General features: G+C 44.4%; 1 protein-coding gene across 3 annotated transcripts; it reads right to left on the bottom strand.

Annotated features, from left to right (window-relative positions):
• Positions 1–12990: 12990 nt before the first annotated feature.
• Positions 12991–17748, bottom strand: LOC119385425 (uncharacterized). Of its 3 annotated transcripts, none has more exons than XM_049413190.1 (4): positions 17152–17748; positions 14777–14985; positions 13916–14230; positions 12991–13302 (listed from the first exon to the last, which is right to left on the bottom strand). In XM_049413190.1, the coding sequence occupies exons 2-4, from the start codon at positions 14890–14892 to the stop codon at positions 13221–13223; spliced, it is 513 nt and encodes a 170-aa protein (XP_049269147.1). In that variant the 5' UTR covers positions 14893–14985; positions 17152–17748; the 3' UTR covers positions 12991–13220. The 3 variants fall into 3 exon arrangements, with proteins under 3 accessions (XP_049269147.1, XP_049269148.1, XP_049269149.1); XM_049413191.1 differs by having other exon boundaries at positions 13934–14230; XM_049413192.1 differs by having other exon boundaries at positions 14840–14985.
• Positions 17749–22100: the final 4352 nt, after the last annotated feature.

Genomic DNA, 22100 nt, shown 5'->3' with positions numbered 1-22100 from the left:
TGAAACCTTTTTGAGGAGTGTTTTCAGAAGAAGCAATAGAGTATTTACATGTTAACAACAGCATTATTTGTATCGAGGAGCTTAGTAACAGTGAATTGTTTTATTTATGTATTGTCGAGAATTTGTCAGAGCTGTGCCAATCTTCCAGCCCACGTCACCTGACATGGCTTGTTATAGTGTTGTCAATATGCCGGACTATGTAAATAAACTATGTGTCATCTTGCAGACATGTACCAGAATGTGATGCATTGCGTTTTTCCTTGACATCACATTGTCGGGGGCTCTTTTCTTATATATCGTCGTAGGCTGCTGCCCACGAAAATGTATAAAAACTGCTTGTGAGTGGGCAGAAGCAGAAACTATACATGAAATTGTTCCAAGAGGGTTCGAGAAATGCCGAGTTGGCACATAAGAGTGGTGAGAGATTTCTCTCGTAAGTTACTGCCTTGAAACCTCATGTGCTCAAGACTGCGTGTATCAGCATTGTTGTTTTATAGCAGTTCATCCTGTTAACTACTACTCAATGTATGTATGTATGTATGTATGTATGTATGTATGTATGTATGTATGTATGTATGTATGTATGTATCTTTTAAACAAAAACTTACGTTTTTTTTTCTTTAGTGTAACTTTCATAAAAATTTTGCTATTTGATTTCTAGTTCTTTTTCTATCTCATTTTCATATCTCAATTATGTTTTCTACTGCGCAAAAATTAATGTGACCTTACAAAAAATATGTGCATTCAAACAAGATGTTTCACTTAACAACGTACAGTTCTCAGCAAGAAGTTGGGAACTATGCAACCAACCAGCAAAAATAAGTTTATAGGGCAGCTCCTCTGTGTAACATTGCTTCTACACATTGCGTTTGTCTAATATGTACAACAGACTAGGCGACTTCAACCAGGAGGACCAAGCTTTCGCCGTGGCTGTACATATTTTTACATATGTGCGTGGTATCTCTACGTATTGTCATACGTGTTGCCAATTACTATTAAGGGCACAAAACTAGGCAAGCTGAATATGCGGATTTTTGTTTGTTCACCTGTCATCTATACTGTAACTGCTGTTGATAAAGAATAAACTCGCGTTTAAAATTTTCATGTACTTACCAAGGGAAGAGTAGCCCTTTATGACGAAAAAGAATTTGCCGTAATGTTTTCCCAGGCGTACTGTTTTGCCCTCTCCTCAGAACTCGATAGCCTGCTGGAGTCCTTTATAGCCATTGACAGAGGCATTACACGGAGCTGCGCAACACGACAGAGACCGAGAGAGAAGACACAAACACATCACTGCGTTTGTGTGTTTTCTCTCTGTCCCTGTCGTTTTGCGCAGCTGGTCGATTCCACGAAAGATCGAAAAAGGGTGTATATTTGATGTTTCCGATTTTACTGATAATTTTGTATGTTGTGCACATATGATTGCACAGCACGAAATCGCAGTTCGTTTTCAAATAATTTTTTTTTTTCAACACAGCAAAATTCGACAAGTGTCGCCGGTTGACGACGACCATTTTACGAAGAATGCGTTTTCGTAACTTCGGAACCGTGGTGGCAGCTACTCAAGCTATATATTACAAATATCTTTCTTTTTGGCGGAAGTAGAAGTAAAGAGGAAATAGCTTTTATCATTTCATGGAATTCTGAATAAATTATGTATTTTTTAAAAATTCACGAAAAACGCTGCGTTTTTGAAAATTAGTCAAATTTGGGACGCTATGGCTACTTCTGTGAACACCTTAGCTTGTTCATATTTGCAGTATGAATAGGCCTTTATGTGAATAATGAACCTCTGCATTTGTATTTCTCTAATAATATTCAAAGTAGTAAATTTTCATGCTCGAAACAGCAAAAAGAGGAAAAGTGCTCCTCCATTCAAAAATCTATAACAAAAAAAAACCCAATCTCAATTTTGTTCAAAGTCCCCCAAAATGTTCTCAAAGGACTGCAGAATGATATTATGAAAAAACATGTTGCATCATTTTTATTACAACAAAAGCAGAAAATGTCAAACATTGTGTTTCCAGAGCGTGGTGGCCACTGCGTAAAGGACATCTCTAGTAACAAGAAAATACAGTAACACGTCTTTTTTCTTCTCTGAGCTTCGCTAAACAGCAGTAATGAGTGGGAACTGTTTTGTAAAGAAAAAAAAAGATCGTTCCCATTAAATGCATTTGCGACACCACTTACATTCCTCGTCGACGGGCAGCACGGACATTTTCATTCCTCTGGATAATTTTTTTTAGTAAATGCGCTTATATAAAAGTAACGAAGCTAAACGCGAAATATGTGTAGCTGAGTCGATCATGCATTGTAAGAATGTGAGAAATCGCAGAATGGCGGCAGTGGTGAACGGCGAGTACCGCAGTGCAACCTAAGCACAGCAGCCACACATTGTTTGCCAGGCTTTGTCGCTATGCACGAGAAAAAGCTGGGGTGTCGATTGCGTTGGTTACACGATACATTTTTCACCGCTCGTCGCCCTCCCGCCCGGTCTCTGGATCCGCACAGTGCGGATCGTGTGGCCCGCGCTACAAGCACTCGTGTAAACGGAGTAGCATGCGTTAGGCGGACAGATCCAAAGGGCGGCGCGATGGACGCCCGCCTGAGCGGGCGACAGCAACGAGTACGGCTGTGCCAGTCAGCCAAACACCACCTGAGATAGAAGTAAGCATCCAAATTGTGCTTCACTTTGATGCGATCACTATCCTACGCTCTGAAGGTGGCTATGGGTAGGCGTTATAGCCATGGCCGAGATTTTGTACGGACTGCCTCATGGTGCACAAAAAGAAAATTCCGCTGCAGCAGAATTTTCGTTACGTAGAAGATATCGGATCGATACTCTTTTGCGGAGGGTCATGAAGCAGGATGCGCGCTCAATTCAAGAGGGAAACCAGATCTGCCAGCACTCCTTCAAGAGAAAGAAGGATATGCAAAACAAAGCAGATGCAATGCAAACAAAACGTGTTTTGTCCGTGGCCAGAACTGCTGCCACCAATCTTCACGTGATCGATTCTTTTTAAACTCTGCATTCATCACATAAGGTTTGACAACGTACACATTTGGGGCGAACAAAAACCACACCTCTTGGCGACCGCTCTCCAGAAATTCATTTCCATTCATGAAGAGACCTTGGCTTTTATACCAATCTCTCAATTCTGGCACAGCACATCACCATAAGAGACGCATGGAGGGAATGCGTTCTTTAGCACTCAAGATATGAATTATACTCAACTGAAATAGATGAAAGAAAAGGAGGCTACAACTGAAAGTGCATACTGTGGACTGAGGGATGTGTAACACTGGCGTGAAGTCGCAAACCACGCGAATGCATTTAATTGGAACGGTCTTTTTTCTTTACCAAACAGTTCCCAATTTCCGACCAAAGATCATTACTGTTGTTTAGCGAAGCTCAGAAAAGAAAAAAGACGTGTTACTGTATTTTCTTGTTACTAGAGATGTCCTTTGCGCAGTAGCCACCACGCTCTGGAAACACAATGTTTGACATTTTCTGCTTTTGTTGTAATAAAAATGATGCAACATGTTTTTTCATAATATCATTCTGCAGTCCTTTGAGAACATTTTGGGGGACTTTGAACAAAATTGAGATTGGGTTTTTTTTATTATAGATTTTTGAATGGAGGAGCACTTTTCTCTTTTTGGTGTTTCGAGCATGAAAATTTACTACTTTGAAAATTATTAGAGAAATACAAATGCAGAGGTTCATTATTCACATAAAGGCCTATTCATACTGCAAATATGAACAAGCTAAGATGTTCACAGAAGTAGCCATAGCGTCCCAAATTTGACTGATTTTCAAAAACGCAGCGTTTTTCGTGAATTTTTAAAAATACATAATTTACTCAGAATTCCATGAAATGATAAGAAATATTTCCTCTTTACTTCTACTTCCGCCAAAAAGAAAGATATTTGTAATATATAGCTTCAGTGGCTGCCACCATGATTGCGAATTTACGAAAACGCACTCTTCGTAAAATGGTCGTCGTCAACCGGCGACACTTGTCGAATTTTCCTGTGTTGAAAAAAATTTTTATTTGAAAACGAACTGCGATTTCGTGCTGTGCAGTCATATGTGCACAACATACAACATTATCAGGAAAATCGGAAACATCGAATATACACCCTTTTTCGATCTTTCGTGGAATCGACCAGCTGCTTGTAATGAATCCCACCCAACTAGCACGCAAACGTGTCCCGACAATGGCACTCATCTTGGCCGCAAGCATTTTGGCCGCCGCGTGTCTCCTGATGTTATTGAAAACACCGCGATGTCTGACCGGCAGTCGAATAGCCAGAGTCATGAAATGTAATGCCCAGGTATGATAATTGGGTTTCGGGACTGGGCACCCTTGCGATAGTAGTGGTTAGAGCAAAAAAAAAAAGATACTCTTATTTCTATGATCCGTGAGGGAGCACGGCGAAGCGCATTTGGGTATAAAGGGGCGTGAATGAAGAGAGCAGAAAGGGCACCTTCTCAAGGAAAGAGTGCTCGCAACACATAACCTCAGGCCGTGCTATCCATTTTTCCATTAAAAAAAAAAAAACGTGGGTGCTTGGCGACACTGCGAATCGAACCCAGTACCTCCCGCATTGTAGTCTGACGCTGTAACGACTCGACCACCGCTGCAGTGTTTCAGAAGAGAGCTGGCCACTGTAACACTTACTTCATTGTATATATATTATCTTTCCCTCGAAAGACACGTAATTCAAGACGTCCGGTGAAAGTCGATCAAAAAAAGAAGAAAAAACTCGGGATCCTAATGCATTTGCCTAAGGTGACTCGAAGGTTAAAGCCATCAAATGGGGCTATATTACCGTGCACTTTGTATCGAGTGCGACATCACTGATCAACTATCGCTAATTGACTGTCACTAATGTCACTTTCACTAATTGAATATTCAATGTGTTTCGATTATTGTCGTTTAAATAATCTTTCACTAAACAAATCGCTACTCACTTAATTTGCTTCGATTCTCATATATAAGCACAATCACACGTTCGCTCGCTTTTGTATGGCTTTCGCTCCCATAGACGTTAGTAAGTAACGCGAACGCCGTCTCTTTTTTTTCTTATTATTAATCGTGCGAACGCGCAGCACGCGCGCCCTGTGAATCCAGGCGCATGTGTAGTCATGTCACTTCAGGCCGAGACAACACCGCTTCTTTTATGTTTGCTCACGCAAACTCGGCAAGGACGAAGTGACTGCGCCGTGTTTTCTGAAGAGCATTAGCACGTAGAAACCTCCCGACGAATCTTCCTTGTTTTACGCGTGCACATATCTAAGCGTATACGATTGCTCTCTCATTCCAGCCTTGTCAAAATGCTGCGGTGAATCGGACCTGCGGCATTACGCTATGATACCTTTCTTACTGCTGCTTTGTATTTCTGTACAGTTCTCCGTAGGCTCAAAAGCCGCTCCTATGTCTTGTACTGAGATCTTCGTAAGAAATGCAGCATTTTACGTCTAGCTACAAAACACCCTAATGGCAACCACCATACCGTGCTCGAACATGCCTAGTTAGTTTAGTGGCAGCGCAGCTTCATGAAAATGTAACTAAACTGGTTGTGGTAAAAGGCGGAGACGTTTCGGTCACATCTTCAAACCTTCAATGTTTCAATTTACTCGCGGTTTAAAGATGCAGTGCGTCTGGAGCGTTGTTCGCCTGCACTTGACGGGATAGCGCACGGATTATTAACGCCATCGAGCAACTAGATTTTTGTTAGCTATGGTCATCGATGAAACACGAGCACTGGGCTTCGCGCGAGACCCCAGGACGTCTGCGGCAACACGTAAGAGCTGTAGCAGACGCCCGGAACTGGAAGCTGAGATGCAGCGAAAATACAATGGGTATCATCGTATACCCTCGATGCTAGACGCTTCGCGTGCAGCCTTGCTATCACCTGCGCGCACTTCTTTCTTTCCTTGTCGTTTGATCGGCTTTCGCGTTGCCTCCTTGCCCTCAAAAAGTGGCTGGTAAGTTAAATTCCTACCATTGCTATCGTAATCCCTCGAGATACGAGAATTCTTGGCTAAGAAATTGCGTAGGCAAGAGAAAGCTTTGTGAATTCGGGCCCTGATCTTTGCACGTTGCTTCTGTGCGAAGCCACAACGATGCCCGTCTTCAGCATCTTTTCAAGGCCCGAAAGAGCGCTTCTCACATCTAGCATATCATTGCAGCCAACGCTGTGTCGAAGGATCTCAAACAGGGATTTGATTGGATTGCTTGAAAATTTTCTAGTAAATACAAATTTCAACACTCTATCTAATATAATTGTGATACACTGGACGTTGGCCACACTGGTGAATACAACATGCATGAGTTTCTTTGCTCAGAAAGTTCATTGGGGCGCCGGCCACCTTCAGCTGTTCAACCTATTCTAAACAAACAAGTTCCAGGAATGAAGTCAGGAGTCCTCAGGAGCAGCAAACTCCCTAGTGTCCGGGTGGTTCTGGTGAATATGCCGCAGGCAATTCTGACGTCCATGATAGTAAACCATCTGCTTACATTATTTATGAACTCAGCAGTTGGGCCGACGCTGACGAACTTTGCGTCGCACGTGTGCCGTGCATGGTCTTTCATGAAGGACAAAGCCGCTGTCAATGCTGGTGAAAACAACAGGACGCCAGGCTTCACTCCCATTTTTTTAATGTTCCACGGATGGAGATGTTTGCTCGTGAGAAAACGGACCGGCTTGAGAATCGAGCCCCGCTGCATCTTGTAGAGGTCTTTATGTAGGTTGACGAAACTTCACCATTTCTTCCCAATTCTCGTGCTAGAAATTGCGATCGGATGTTTTTTAGGATGTGACTCTGATCCAATGTCAGAAACAAACTGCGGTTTGGGTCGGCGGGATGAGGTACTCGGGTTTTCGGTTGCCCATCTAATAATATTTCCATTGCATCGACGTTTATATTATGGTTGTTAGAACTCGAACTATCTCGAATCCCAATTGTTCAGTTTTTTTGCTGGAAACAACCAAGGTCTGGCGACCTTGGTTATTTCCGCAAGTAGTTCACCAGTACATGCTCTGCTAAAGAAGTATCCCACTGGGATCCGGAACCTAGCATGAAGGCCATAGATCAAGAAGCACAAAAGCGAGTTCGCTTGTTCGCTCCTTTCCGAGTCCGACAAAACTTTGTTTAGAGCGCCCATGTCTACATCTCCCAGGAAAACATGTCTTTGTTTGTTGTATTCAAGCCTTTGCTTGATCCTCATTTTATCTACGACGAGGCTGCACATTTTGGCTTGCTCCGTCCCGAGGCACTCCATTTCAGTGCTGAGACTTTGTTTCACTAGTTCACTGAAACCTATTTCTCCCGCAGTAATTCCCAGGTACTTTTGAAGCGTAGTTCTGCACGGGAGCGCGAGGAGCTCTGTCTTTACATATTCATACGACTTTGTCGAGAGGTCCCGCAAAACTACACACTGTCGTATAGTGGTTTCACACCACTTCAGGTTTTTCGCCTTGTAATTAACACTTGATCCATAATGACTATTGCTGCAGAGCTGCCCTGATCTGTGTCCCAGGCTACTTGAAGAAATTTGCTCACGTAGCACTCTTCCTTCAATTGTTACAGCTCCTTTTTGCAGGCATTGACTGTTGCCTGCAGTCGTTCATTTTGTTGTTTCCATGCACTTTCCTTCTCGCGCCAATTTTATCGCTCCAAGAAGGCTGATGTTGAGCTCCTAGTGTCGGCTTGAACACCAACTGACCTCAAAGCACGCGCGCCTGCACCCTCTCCCGCTGGCTGCGTATCTGTTTGCTCAAGGATGTTTGCGGACTGATAGTAGTCACTAGACGCTGTCACAAAAGGCAAGTCTTGGATGTCGCTTGAAGAAACACTTTCTGGTTGCTGCCAGCTACTGGGCTCAGTGACTTCTTCAGGCGTGTTTGCGCGAACTTCTGGCGCCGATGCAGGGCGCGAATCGATTTTTTGACTTGGCAGACTTGCCGACGTGTCCGTCGAGGAATCCCGCTTTCTCTTCTGTATGCTGCTGCAGCTTCTATCCTTAGGTGGCTCCTCCTTCATGTACGATATAAAATGGGGAAACACACTAGGCACCGCATCGAGATTTAGCATACGCCTCTTGGTATTTCACGACAGTCAGCTTCCATAAAGTGTAAGCTGCATACGGCCGAGTAATTTGAGGTGGAATTCGGCACCCAGTTATTTCTTGCAATAACTCGTAGCCCTCGTTCACGTAACTCAGTGTCCGCTGATATCTCGTGAAAAGACACTCTTCTTAATTAATTAATGCTGTGGTGCGCAAAGGAACGAAACACGAAGGAAGGCAAACGAAACACGGCGCAAACTATGAACTGAAAATTTATTGAAACACCAAATATATATATACGCGGTTAGATGACCCCGTGTTAAAGGCAAGTGTACACACAGCGATTGTCTCACTGACGCGCTTCCAGAAAATTTATCTCCGCAGCAAGTAGTGTGGCGGAGGGCTTCGCGACACATGCATCACCAGCTTTGTCGATCACATAAGCTTCCTCAATTTCACGCGCTACCCTATCTTTGAACCTCGATTCCACCGTCGTCTCAGCGAACTGCGTGAAATTGAGGAAGCTTACCTGATCAACAAAGCTGGTGATGCATGTGTCGCGAAGCCCTCCGTCACACTACTTGCTGCGGAGATAAATTTTCTGGAAGCGCGTCAGTGAGACAATCGCTGTGTGTACACTTGCCTTTAACACGGGGTCATCTAACCGCGTATATATATATTTGGTGTTTCAATAAATTTTCAGTTCATAGTTTGCGCCGTGTTTCGTTTGCCTTCCTTCGTGTTTCGTTCCTTTGCGCACCACAGCATTAAGATAAGTTACCAACTCGCCCAGCAGTCCGTACTTCTCAAAAGACACTCCTGCTTCTTTCTTTCGCTGGCTAGAAGTGAAGAACGGAACGCAACAGCAGCGCATAGTGACCGATAAAAAGGCAGGAGGACATCACCGCTGAAGCAAACAGGCAGACCTACAACTGCCTCTGCGACAAAACGACGGGTTAAACTTGTCGTCTGCAAGGTGACTGCCAAGCGAATTATCACTTCGGTAAGAGTCATATTGACAATTTATTTCACCTTTATTCTTATTTACACATGAATATTACTACTTTTAATGTGATGGCAACAACTTCGAACAACGCTCGCGCTTTTTAGCAGACGACAGAAAAAGCGCCAAAGGCTGGCGCGCGAGCGGCGGAGAGCGGCGTCTGCAAGAGGGTGATAAGAAAGATAACAAAGCGCCGCCAAGCGGCCTCTAGGGGCGAAATCGAGAGAGTAATAGGAGAGGCCTCAGCGGGCGCAGCGGCGCTCACGCGGCAGGCACACAAAAGATAGACTAGGCGCTGAGAAAAAGAAAAGAAAAATAACGGCACTTCTACACTGCTAGCTCGTTGCAGCGGAAGTCGCCTGCTAGGAAAGCGCCCGCTCCTCGACTCCACTCGTGCAGTCACGTCCTCCCCGCGTCATTGCTTCCCTATTGGCCTTGGGCAGACGCTTTGGCGCGAGCGAGTTTTTCCAACTGTAGCGAGGAAGATCGCAGTGACGTTTGGGCTCTCTGGAAACTGGTTTCCGGTTCCCTCGACGGCAGCTGCTCCACTCTTGGAGCAAAATCGCTGTTATGTGAAGCAGGCCAACGCCTCCTCTAGAAAGATGCCTGCGGCGTCGCTGGCTACCCCATTGTAGCCGTCCTTCCTTGTGTTGTGGTCGCTTGTCCAGAGTTGGCGCCACGTACTGCCCCCTTGTTTTCAATGGGGCTGGCGTGGTGTGACGTCGAGGGGGGTAATGTGAGCATGCGCAAATGTGTGTTGCAAGCGGCCACCGCAAGGATCGCCAGCTACTGCCCTCATTGGAAACGGTGAAGGATGAAAAGGGGAGGACCGGAGGTTTTTGACTCTCGCGGACGGCATCTTTCTAGAGGAGGCGTTGAACAGGCTTAAGTGCATCGTCACCGAATCGAATCGCCCTGGACACCGCATTTAACCGACCAAAGGGTTTTCTACAATACTGCAGCGAAACCCTCCGCCGCGCTGAGACTACCGAAACGCACGCAGTCGGCGTTCGTTAGTGTCATGATCATTACTCGTGCCCTCCGAGATTTCCTCCGGCGTCGCGTCTTTGCTAGTGTTACTCAGGCCCATAGAGTTTCTTACAATAATATCTAGAGGGGCATCTGGCGCTAGTGTCTACGCGGGCTCCTTGAGCGGCGCTTCAACCCCCATGGGAATGATGGAAAGTACAGGCTTCGGGTCTGCTTCGGATGGATTGCGTTCTTGAGATTCGCGACGCTTGTTTGCCGAGTGTAAAACAAAGTGATATGAAGTTATTTCCAATTAAAACTTGCTTCATTGTATTGTACGTAAAGCCTATTACAAAAGGTTTGCGTGACCGTGCGGTGGATGTGAAACTTAGACGAATTCAACCACCAGGGTAATGGCATTGCTCCGCAAACGTGTTCCGTATTTGACAGTCTCGAGTAATTAATTATTCTTTTGTGCACCACTGAAAACAAACATGCGTGCCTTTATCACGAAGGTACTCCTGATCTATCTGTGGAAATAAAGATATTGTATTGAGTGAAAATTTCTCTGTCTCTGAGAAGAACACCAAACGTGTCGTCTGCTGCGACGCTTGCTCCGTGCGAGCGCGGCAACTGCAAACATTTTCGCAGACGATATTAGAGACTTTAGGCGTTTGCTGTGTATTACCGCCGCGATACTGCTCAAATCATCCTACTTTAGTGGCTCGTGCGCCACCTGGATCTCTCTGGCGTTCTTCCAGCGTGTATCAAGCTGACAAACAGGTTCTTTTGAAGCACACGCACCGGCCGTTTTAATGTCCTGGCTTTGTGCGTGCCCGCTTTGCGACAGCGGGCTGCAGCCTGAAAGCAGCAGCCTTTCATACCGCAAGTAAGTCTGTGCTTTCAAATGTACTGAAACACAGCTTTTAAGCAGGCGCTTTGCAATGTGTAACTTAACTGTAAACCAAGTTTGGCCTCATAGATACTCAAGGTATAGGTGTAGGCCTATCGAACAATGCATTATGCCATAATTTTGCTGCTGTACTACAATTCATTAGTAGAAAAAGTTATTCAAAGGCTGTTTTCAAAAGATGTAGTGAACCTTGGCTGAATTGTACATCTTTAAGGCTTGCAACAAAAATATTTGTACGAGAAGCCAAACTCCAGCGGCAGTGAGTTACACCTACACACTAACCTCTATTTTTACATTTGCACTGTTGCAAATATAGGTTTCCAGTTGACAATCTAAGTCTCCTGGAAAAATGGCTTCAAGCCATGGGTGTACAAGGCTTTGTTCCGACCAGACGTCACCCTCTGTGTTCTGCCCACTTTGAGCCATCCCAGTTTCAGGGTGGTCTACAACGACGCCGACTTCGTGAAGGGGCAGTGCCATGCAGGTTTCAAGCAACTAATGACAACACAGGGGTAGAAGTACGTCCATTTATTTCATTTTTACTTTCAAAGAACTTTCACTGCACTGCATGAAAATGAAAAGCAGCACATCCCAGAATGCCAGGGTCCTGTAGGCCCTGAAAGAACATAAAAATAAATCCACAAAAATTGTTAGCAGCAGCACACAGCAAAAGTAATATGCAAGAGAAGAAATATGCACTATTAAGGAACAATGTAAATGCATTATTAAAGTGTGGTAGTCATTTAGTGTTGATTGCAGTAATATGATACGGCACTGTGCTATATTTGTAACACATATACTCATCTCCTATACACTGTTAGCTTTTGTATTCTACGTAATGCCTTTTAAAAAAGTCTGAACTCGCTATGTTCATATGGGTGAGCTAACCAAAACAGAGACAAGTCAGACGGAGGTGAAATGTTTTTAAGAGTACACTCAGGGCCAAACAACGAAACGTTCCTTTCCTTCGACCGCGTCCTCACCTTACGTGAGGCCTCCCTACAGCCATGTACCGACGGAGGAAGCAAGCGTACTCTGAAAGCTCCCTTCACCCGTCCTCGCGGGAGGAATGGTTGCCGCGCTCCTGCGTTCGAGATTATCGAATATAAGCTTTGCTCACAAGCCTTTGTTCTGTAAAAAAAAAGTTGGGTCACCGCATCACTTCTAAATTGAAGTGTTAATGCAGAGACGCATGTTGGCTTTCTTCCAACTGCGATTACCAAATGTGAAAAGCCACCGTAGTCGAGCGCAAAACGTGGTGCGGTCTAGCAACACTGAAACGCCCGCCTCTTTAAACGCTGTCAGTCTAAACGCGCTTCACGAGTCAGACATACCTGCAAAAACACCCTTCTCCGAAGACGAGAAAGATCTCGTCCAGGACCTTGTGCTGAAATAGAAGACCGTCATCAAAAATAAGCGTACGGTCGCAATATCCATCAATGCAAAAGCCAAGGCATGGGAAAAATTGTGCACGGAATTCAACCGCAGGCCCTTTGTGCACCCCCGGGACGTCAAGCAGCTAAAGAAGCTGTGGGATAACATGAAGCAAAGGTGGAAGCGGGAGAAAGCGAAGCAAAGCCGTGACGTCCCCACTACAGGTATGTTTCCATTCTCTGTAAAAGGTCGCCGGTGCTACAAGTTTTGGGGTATTTGCAGGAGGCGGCCCCCCACCACCGCCTATGGACGAAAGGCTCGCGCAGATCAAAGCCATCGTTCCGCACCTGACCACGCGGGAACCACTCCTTGCGACAGCGACCGCCCGCTTGCCACGCCAGCAGCCCAAAACGCGTCGAAAATTCTGAACAGGATGATCTGTGAAAATGGACCAGCTGACAGTGATGAAGGTATGTCGCCTTCTGCGAACTCGATAGCGCGGCCACGGAGGTAGAAACCTCTGCAGGCAACGTGAGCGTTTCTAGCACACCACAGGTCACGAAAAGCGGTTGTGCTTACACACTGTCGTGATGTGGCAATGCATGCAGATTCCTGTCCGATTTATGTGCACTGCCACCCTATAATGCCCACACATTTCTTCGCTTGTCTTTCATGGATGAAACAACACATTTATTGCAGACCGAACAGAAGAACTCAGCCAAACCGACACACAGCAGCTATGCAGTCAATGCTGCAGAGCTCTTGCACACCATCCGTGGTTGGTGAAGATAGGTTATGCTTGGACGATGCCGAAGTCGATGCGGACATGAGCCAAGAGGAAGCTGCTGAGCCAGGTGCACAAATTCAAGCGGCAACAGCTGGGTCAAGTGTGCGGAATGTCCGCGGAGGCAGGTTGTCTCTGTTGCAGCACAGACTCGACGTAGAACTCGAGGCTCGCCTTGATGCTATAAAAGCAGATAAGAAACATGAAAAAATTGAGCACAATCAAAGAATGGAGTGTATGAGAGAAGAGAATGAGATCAAAATGAGCACCTTGAAGGAGGAAATAAAAAATTGCAACATCCAGCACAAAATCAAGCTTCGGATCTTAAAAGAAAAAGAAAAAGTACAGCAACTGAAGCAGGCGCTCCTAAGAAAACAGCTGCAGGCAGCAGACTCTCAATAAAGGAATACCTGAGAGCATGTTTTGGAAACTTGTCATATTGATATGCAACGACAAGCATAAGTATATTTCTTGCAGTTGTTGTTAAGTCATCAGTTGTTTTCACATTGTTTTGGAGATGAGAAGCCAGATGTCTCAAATGTTATATTTAAATGTCAGAAAGTGTAGTGTCTGAATGTACATGTGCCTGTTCAGCTGATGTTTTAAAGTTTTCATAAAGTCATATGAAGATATGACCTGTGTCATGTACAGCTTTCATTTACTGAAACGCCACAGCGGTGCAAGCAACACTGCTTGGATAAATGCATGCAGCACTCTTTAAAGTCAACCAGACTGAAGAGAGGCGATGTAGAGCAGGAACATATTTTTTGAAACAGCTCTTGAATGTAGATTACTTCAGGTTTGCACTGGACCCGTTTGTTCGTTCCCAGAGGAAAAACACCGGCGGATGTAGCAGCTGCGTACTTGTGCACCAGCAACTGTCAGGATCGCCTTGGCTAGGGTTGTCAGGTAAATTAACGTCGGGGTCTACTTCATCAGAGAGTGGACATGGGTCCCGACGCAAACAGGCAATGTTGTGGAGTGCTACACATGCTGCAGACCGATCAGTGTCCGTCAGCAGCTTTACCCGTAGGCATGCGAAGCGCCTTTTCCACACTCCAAATGTACGCTCCACACTGTTTCTTGTTTTTATCTGGCTCTTGTTGTACCTGCACGAAACGAGAGAATGTGCAAATAATGCATGAGCAACAAGCTATATGTGCAAAAGCAATTGTGAACATGTGAAGATACAGCCACTGATACATCATCACAATTATTAGGAAGAAAGAGTTCTTTCTTTTTGAAGACAACAACTTGGGTGTTCCATTTTAAATGTGTTTTAATACATCCTGTGTTATTGGCATGTGCACATCATGGGTACAGCATGCTTTTAGAGATAACAAAGAAGGGGCTGTGAGACAGCAGACAGCAAACCTCTTCAGAGACTGCAGTAAAGCATGTTTATGCTTGTATGGGAGCAAATTTAAAATTTAAGCGGCTTGCGTCTAGGAATACATTTTCTCTTTTTGTTTTTACAGTGGGCTTTACAGTTGCAAGTACTTCATTTGTTCCAAGAAATTTTGACGTTTATGTTATAAACGGCAGGTTTTCAATCTAGTTTTCATAAACGACGCTGCAATTTTAGTGCTTCAAGTAGTAATGTGCCTAGTAGCGCACCTATTATAATTTACATTCGGAGGTGCATGTGCTGTTACCTCTTTTCTGCACATGTTTGAGGATTCCTGAGTGGTGTCATGAAGAATGATAGGCACGCATACATCTGGTCACCAAGGAGAACGCCAGGTACAGCCTTCTGTTCGTAGAGTGCCATCACTCTGCTGTTGGTGAATATTCTGCTGTCATGCACGGATCCAGGCCAACTGGCAACTACATCAAAGAATTGGAGCTCGGGACCAGTGATAGCCTGTGAATCATGTATTGCGAATTTCTTGGAAATGGTTGCACCCAAAAGCAACAGCCATGTTTCAATGTGTGCAACTTGAAAATTTAAAAAAATGTGCACTTCACCACCACTTACCCTCATGCAACTGTTAAGCACACTGTGCCCGGATAAAAAGTGGCTAATACAACAGGCATTCACAACCCTTGGTCATTATCAACCTACGTGACAGTTATGCAATTTAGATCAGTTTATTGATGGTGCATATTTACTGAAATGTATTTGCTTAATGTTACTGATGCACAACCTAGTGTATGGGTGCGACATTACTGCTTAACACATTACCATGATCAACGCGACCTAAGGTACTTAAAAAAATGGCAATTAAAAAGAGTGACATTCAATAGAGTACCTTTCTGAAGCTGTACGTTTCATATGTAAAAGAAAAAAATTCGGCAGATCCCACGTACCGTGGGAGTCGATGTTATGCGAAGCATGTGGCGGGTAGGGGACTGTGGCGGTACTTTTTTTACTGAGCGACACGTTACGAAATGACGCTACAGAGTTGTATATATTTTATACGCACACATATATATGTTGAAGAGCCGCATATGTGTTATATAACCAGTTGTTTACGGTTGGGTAACGCTGCCATTGGCAACGTGGGTATTACCAACACCAGAAGCGGTAAGCTGATATGTAGTGACATGTCCCGAGGACGCACGCACGTTTCACGAACCTGTGTGCATTTTTGCAAGAAGTTCTTGACAGTTCTTGAACAAGGGCATCATCACAGTGATCAGTGATTACCAGCAGCTGGTCATGACTTGTTGGATCAGGTCGTGATCGTGGTGACGAGGGGTCCTTGTGTAGTGAACTATGCGGCATAGTAGAGCTGTTGGAATTCGTGGATGCCTCGGTCATTTGTCGACAAATTTTCTGTCGACAGAGCCGGCGACATGTCGGAACCTGAAGCCACCCTTCGCTTTGGTGAGGTATAGGCCGTCGAGGCTGGTAGGCCTGGATAGTGCTACGTAGACCAACATCAGTGGATGGTGTTTGTCGTATTCGTAGACTACCTGGGCGTATGTGGCCTACGTAGCCTAGTCTACAAAGCGGCTGTCAATCAATCTGGAATCATCCTCGGTCAGCATGAGGCCATCGCCCAGCCTCGTAAGAAGTGAAGAGGACACTGCGTCGTTCTGGTGGACGAAGTGCACTCTACAGTGCGGGGATGTGGATATCATATGTAACTTTCGTTAATGTATTCCTCCGAGATCGAGCAATGCTTCAATATAGCTTGCTGAATCGCAGGAATACAAACGTAATGTTTATTAGACTGCTATGAAATCGGAGCCAACACTGGAACTACAGACGTTAATCTGATATGGCGCCCGTATCGTAGGTGTATCAGGTAGTGTTTATTGCTTTCTTGTAAAATTAGATAGCCAGCACCACAATCGCAATTGACGTTGCACCGATATTACGCCTGCGTTGGCTGTTTCTCCGAACCAATTTATAGACCTGGCGTGGCTCAGAGGTAGAATACCTTATTGCCACGCAGAATGCTTGGTTTCGATTCCTGCTGGGATCCTAATTTTCATTCTTTCCATTCGTTGAGTCAACGCTGCCGATGTTGGTTTTCCTTAACGCTCTAGCATTTAAGTTACCGATGTCTGTTCTCGTCGTTCCTGGGTAGATATAAACTGTCAATCACCTGTGGCGCATACCCGTACACCGCGGCCCGTGGTAAACGGGTAAGTGCCACACGTGTCTAGTGGAAAGGGTTTGAGACGTACGCGACAGGATTTTAACGTTTTTCCTGTCATGACGCGGCAATCATATTCGCCAAATCCTCTTACCCCGCCATGTAAATTTTGGTCTACACCAAGTTAAGGAGGCGATCATGAGAGCACCCAGACGTAGGCGGCTAGATAGATAGATAGATACCTAGATAGAAACGCTCAAAGTGCCAGAGGTTCGCTAAGAAATGCTTCGCATTTAAAATTAGCAAGGGACAGTTGTACCTGAATGGCGTGTATTCACCATGGGCATGTGCAACAAAGGCAACCCTATTTCAACAGCAACGGCACAGCTTTGAAAACGTGCGTCTATACAACGCTGTCGCAAAAGTTACACACATCGAACAGGTTAAGAAAAGAGACAAATGAGACGAAGGCGTCACTTTACCTGCACATTAAATGAGAAGTATCCCTTGCGGTTGCGGAAGACCTCGGCCTTCTCGCTTCCAGGGCTCACAATCGGGACGTGCGTGCAGTCTTACACCCCGTTACACCTGGAAACAGGCCAATTGCGTAGAAGCGGGCGATCACATCATTCGCGTCTGCTGCATCGGGGTGTCGCACATATTTGGGAAACAGACGCAAACATATGACCTGGGTGATCTCCCAGACACAACGCCACACATACTGCTGTGAGACGCGCACGAGGTCGCCAACCACTGTCTGCATGGCACCAGTGCCGTAAAACCGAAGCGTGATGAGCACCTTCAGCAGCGGTGGGAGCGGGGTTCCCCTTCGGTCCGTGTTCTTTTTCAACTGTAGTTCCGACATGATCGGAATGACAGACGCCTTGGTGAATCGGAACCTGAAGGCGAAATCTTCTTCATTGCACAATTCCATGCGGTTGACCGCATCGCGAACTATCCTCACTGCCGGTGAATACCGGTAGACCTCTCCGAATGGGAAATGACAATCGCGGTTCAAGAAATCCGTGAAGTCAGCCGCACTCCCGTCCGCCCACGACGCCATTCCTTCTTTTACTGCGCACCGTGCACGCACGCTCGCGTCTCCTCGCAGAGGTCGGGTGGGAGGGTTGCCTCGGAAACAGGCATCACGTGGGCTAGCTGTGAGGTGAAGCGCTCGTTCAGGGCCAGGAGCAGACCTAAGGGCCCACGAAGGTAGCCCCAAAGCAACCTTAAGCTGAGGAAGCGCCAAGGAAGCCTTCACCGAGGGCTCCTCAATGAGGAAGCTTTCAGTGACATAAGGAACGTTTCGTTGTTTGAACGTTTCGGAACGTTTCGTTGTTTGGCCCTCAAACCTCGTATAACCAAGACGGATATAACGAATTATCGTTTATAACGAAGTAAATGAATAGTAGTCTTGTTATAGATAGTTACCTATACACTTTTATAAAGAATTTTCGCATATAACAAAGTTTTTTTAGGGGCAGATGTGACTGTTATAATGAGGTTGGAGTGTACTAACACAGAATAATTATCCCGATTACTCTTATTTCGTTGCATGTTTATCGGAACCCCACAACCAAGATATTGAGTTTTAGCCCTTCAAATGCATAACTAATAATTATAGATTCTCTTTATGCGACCATTAAAAATTATAAGGCAAACGTCACCAATTAAGAAGATGGAGTAATTAAGAGAAGTGTGAATGAAAAAGAAATAAATTGACAGAAGTTTTCAAATCAATGTGCAACCAATGGCACATGTCGATTTACTGATTACTCAGGCTATACGCATTGTTCTTTTTAGGTGCTTGTGAACTTTTTATACAAGGAAATTGTTGATGTCACTTTCCTTGGCATTATTGTCTGTTAGGTCCAATTATTATTGTGTCTAACAAAGAAAAATGACCCCCTAAAAAGTCATCTGCCGTCTTTCTAGTGAATATTGAGACATTCCGATTTGATTATGAATAAACCAGAATATGTACCACAAATTTGCATTTGAGGGAAATCCAGATAAGTTAGAAGTTCGCGCTGAAATGACATCTTGAAGCAATGAAAAATCCTTGGAACACGGGGTGTCGCTGAAGACTACCCCCCACCCCTTGTTGCAAGAATATTTGGTGGAAGAAATATACTAGAAATGCTATTGCAGTAGTATATGCTAAAGAACTACTGACACTAAAATTTGAAACTTGAGATGTTTGTGTTGTTTCATTCTTCTGCATACCCAGCTACCCATGATGAACTATTAGAGGTAAATGTTGCTATGAACGTATTGTCACATGCTTGTAAAGAAACGTGAGAACTGATCTGAGTCTGGGAGCATCTCGTGACATTGTCATTTATGACACATACTAGTTGCTCTCGCTTTATCTGATCGTTCGTTCATCCCGCGAGGTATTCTCAATATTACAAACAGAAAAGTTTTGGGAGTGCATACAACATCACAAAGAAGAGTGTACAGCGAGGGCCTTCATCCCTCACTTCCCGCATTGCATTGTCGGGCTGCTATCTAGGTGATACTGGCTATTTACACCAACGTAGCAAGGAACTCTTTTCTTTTCCAGTGCAGGTACGCTCTTCTTGTCTGTGACGCAGGGGCTGGGCAGGCAGGTGTACTGTGTGTTCTGTGATGGGTGTCTAATGGTAGACAGATTTCAAGACATGTATGTTTTCGCAGTGTACCTAAGTGTGACTCATATCACAGTAGCCACACTGTTCATTCCTTACTGCACTTGAGGTCCTAGTTCAAAAATTGCAATGCCACCAAAATTTGAGCCCACAGGATGTTGCGGTATTCCACCGTGGTGGGGTGCAGCAGTGTTGGCGGCAACGTGTTACACGTAACAGCGTTATCGATAATGTATAATTTTTTCGGTAACCTACTAACATAGTCGTTACCATTTTTTGGTAAGGTGAGGTGTCGCGTTACTAGTTACGTTTTATTCAACTTATCCAGGGACATTCTTTTGTAGCAGCAGCGGAATGCTGCCAACCCGCAAGGTGTTAAGAGTACCATCCAATGCGCTTGTCGAGCGCCTATTTAGCGTAGGCGCGGACGTATTCATGAAGTAGCGAGGTAAACTGTCCGCAGACAGCTTTGAAATGCAGCTGTTGCCTAAATTTTACAACACGTTGTAGTTACTAGAAAGGTCTCTATGCAGTACTCTAGAACTGGCATTCAATTTTTCTTTAAAAACGAAATTTGCTTCCTTCTATCGGCAACTGCAGGTATACATTCCTGTAGTTACTCAATTTTTGAGCGCACGAGGCTGACCTTGAAAACCTTCATATAAACACTCACAACTTTTGTAGCAAATATGCGGGTTAAAGGGGAAAAATTGTATATCTGTGCAAATATTTCCTCCCTGGAACTGGGCCGTTTAAGCATTTCTGCATGAGTAAAATATCTGAGCATCTGTCTTGTTTAGAAGCACAGCATCAGAATTACTGTAAACTTATTGAGGGCTGAGTGATGTTTTCTTTACGGAGAGCGTTGATAATTATATCTCATTTTATGCTTAATGCCACACTGAGAAAAATGTCTTTTCTATGTGCTACAGAGTTAGGAGCCATCACATGTAACTACAGGCAACTTCACAGCAAATGTTATACGCCTGAGGTTCGGCACACTTGTGCAAAGTAATCTTGTTAAACCATTATTTCAGGTGAAATTGTTATTTGGGCAAGACGGTTTATGTGAAATATGAATAATGAGCTTTATCGCATTATTACTGTGGGTTCGAATTTCTAACCATGGTGTAATGGCGCAAGTAACGTGCGTTTCTTTTTTTTCTGTAACGGTAACAAGTTACCGTTTTCTGGAGGTAACGTAGCGCTAAGGTGTACTAGAATTCCAGTACACCATAGTAGCGCGATAAAATGTTCATTTTATGTTAGTATAAGAGTAACGTATTTAGTTACTTTTTTGGTAACGCCTGTAACACTGGGTGCGAGTTTCTTATGATTTCGGGTGGGCAATTTGAATTGAGGTGTTATAGATCATAAAAGATGATGTAGTAGCATTGATTATATGTCATGTTCGAGCATTTACAATTCAGTTACGTTCACAGTTGTGCAAATATCGCATGTAGACACGCTTAATACAGCGTAATAGACCGAAAGAAAATATTTGGTAGTCAGCAGTCCCTTAGAGTGGAGAAGCTTTATGCATACACTTTAAAATAATGTTATGATCATTGTTCTGCACTCCCTTCGAAGCCTTGCTCTAAAGATTTGTTAATCTAAGTATCATGTGGTTACAATGTATGACACTAATACTGTTTGCTGCTGTGTCAACATACCAAAACAAAAGAGTATTAGAATGCGGCCCAGCTGCATACTATACAGTGTGTATGTTTTCTTTTGTTCGTGCCTGAATGAATATTCCTATTTCGGACAACCGAAACAATACTGTCTGCCTGTACACATATATCTGTTGTCTTCCGTATCCACCTGTTTTTACAGAGGCATTTCAGAGAAAATAAATGGCGACTGTGAATGAGAAAAGCATAAGTGTCACATAAGGTTAGGATTAAAAAGCAGTGAGTATACACTTCTAGTATTGTAAACGTGAGCCACTTCTGAGAATATTGAGTTTATACGTAAAAGTTAACATGTAGCCATGAAGCAGAGTGTGTAATTCGGGAGAAACGTGAACCAACATGGTGCACACACCTCCTCTGACAACAAATGACATTTGTTTGAGAACTAGAGAGAGCGAGTGTAGAGGTTGTTGCTGTCGTTGAACAATATTTCATATTCTAACTGCAGCATTAATTTTTTTCTGTTTGCACCATCGTGTGTGTGTGTGTGTGTGTGTGTGCGCATGCACATGAACCTAGAAAAAGCAATGCTGTTAGTGAGCACCTGTGTTTATATTAATGTCATTCAAACTGCCTCACTGTTTAGAAAGTGAGACCTAGTTAGGTCTTCATACAGCCCTGTATAATGACACACATCTGTCTTTCAACTTGTGCAGGTGCTATCACTTGATGACACCGCTGCTCAAGAAGCCCCCACAGTAGTCCTTGCAGCCGAGGCCTGCAACAATTCTGAGGTCTGTTTGAGATGCAAGAAAAATGAACAGTGAGCTTATGTGTAATCTATATTTTGAAGCAGGCACAAGGCACCTCACTGGAAGGCACACACCTTGCCGAAGACGACCAACAAAGAAGTGCCGAATGCCTATCCTACGTGGAGTTTACAGAAGCAAAGACCACTGAACAACTTCACCAAGACCACACGTATGCCTCAACAGAAAGCCCTAAAACCGAAGCGAAGCAACTTGGAGAGTCCCTGAAGGCAGCCAGAAAAAACATAAAGCTACTAGAAGCACGATCAAACAGATGCAGTGAGCAAAGCCGTAGTCTGCAAAACATGATCGATGAAATGAGAAGCAAATCATTAATAACAGAGGAGGCGCAAACAAA

Source organism: Rhipicephalus sanguineus, chromosome 3, assembly GCF_013339695.2.
Source record: "Rhipicephalus sanguineus isolate Rsan-2018 chromosome 3, BIME_Rsan_1.4, whole genome shotgun sequence".
Lineage (NCBI taxonomy): Eukaryota > Metazoa > Arthropoda > Arachnida > Ixodida > Ixodidae > Rhipicephalus > Rhipicephalus sanguineus.
The sequence above is the reverse complement of the archived record's forward strand: the minus strand, read 5'-3'. Positions and strand labels throughout refer to the sequence as shown.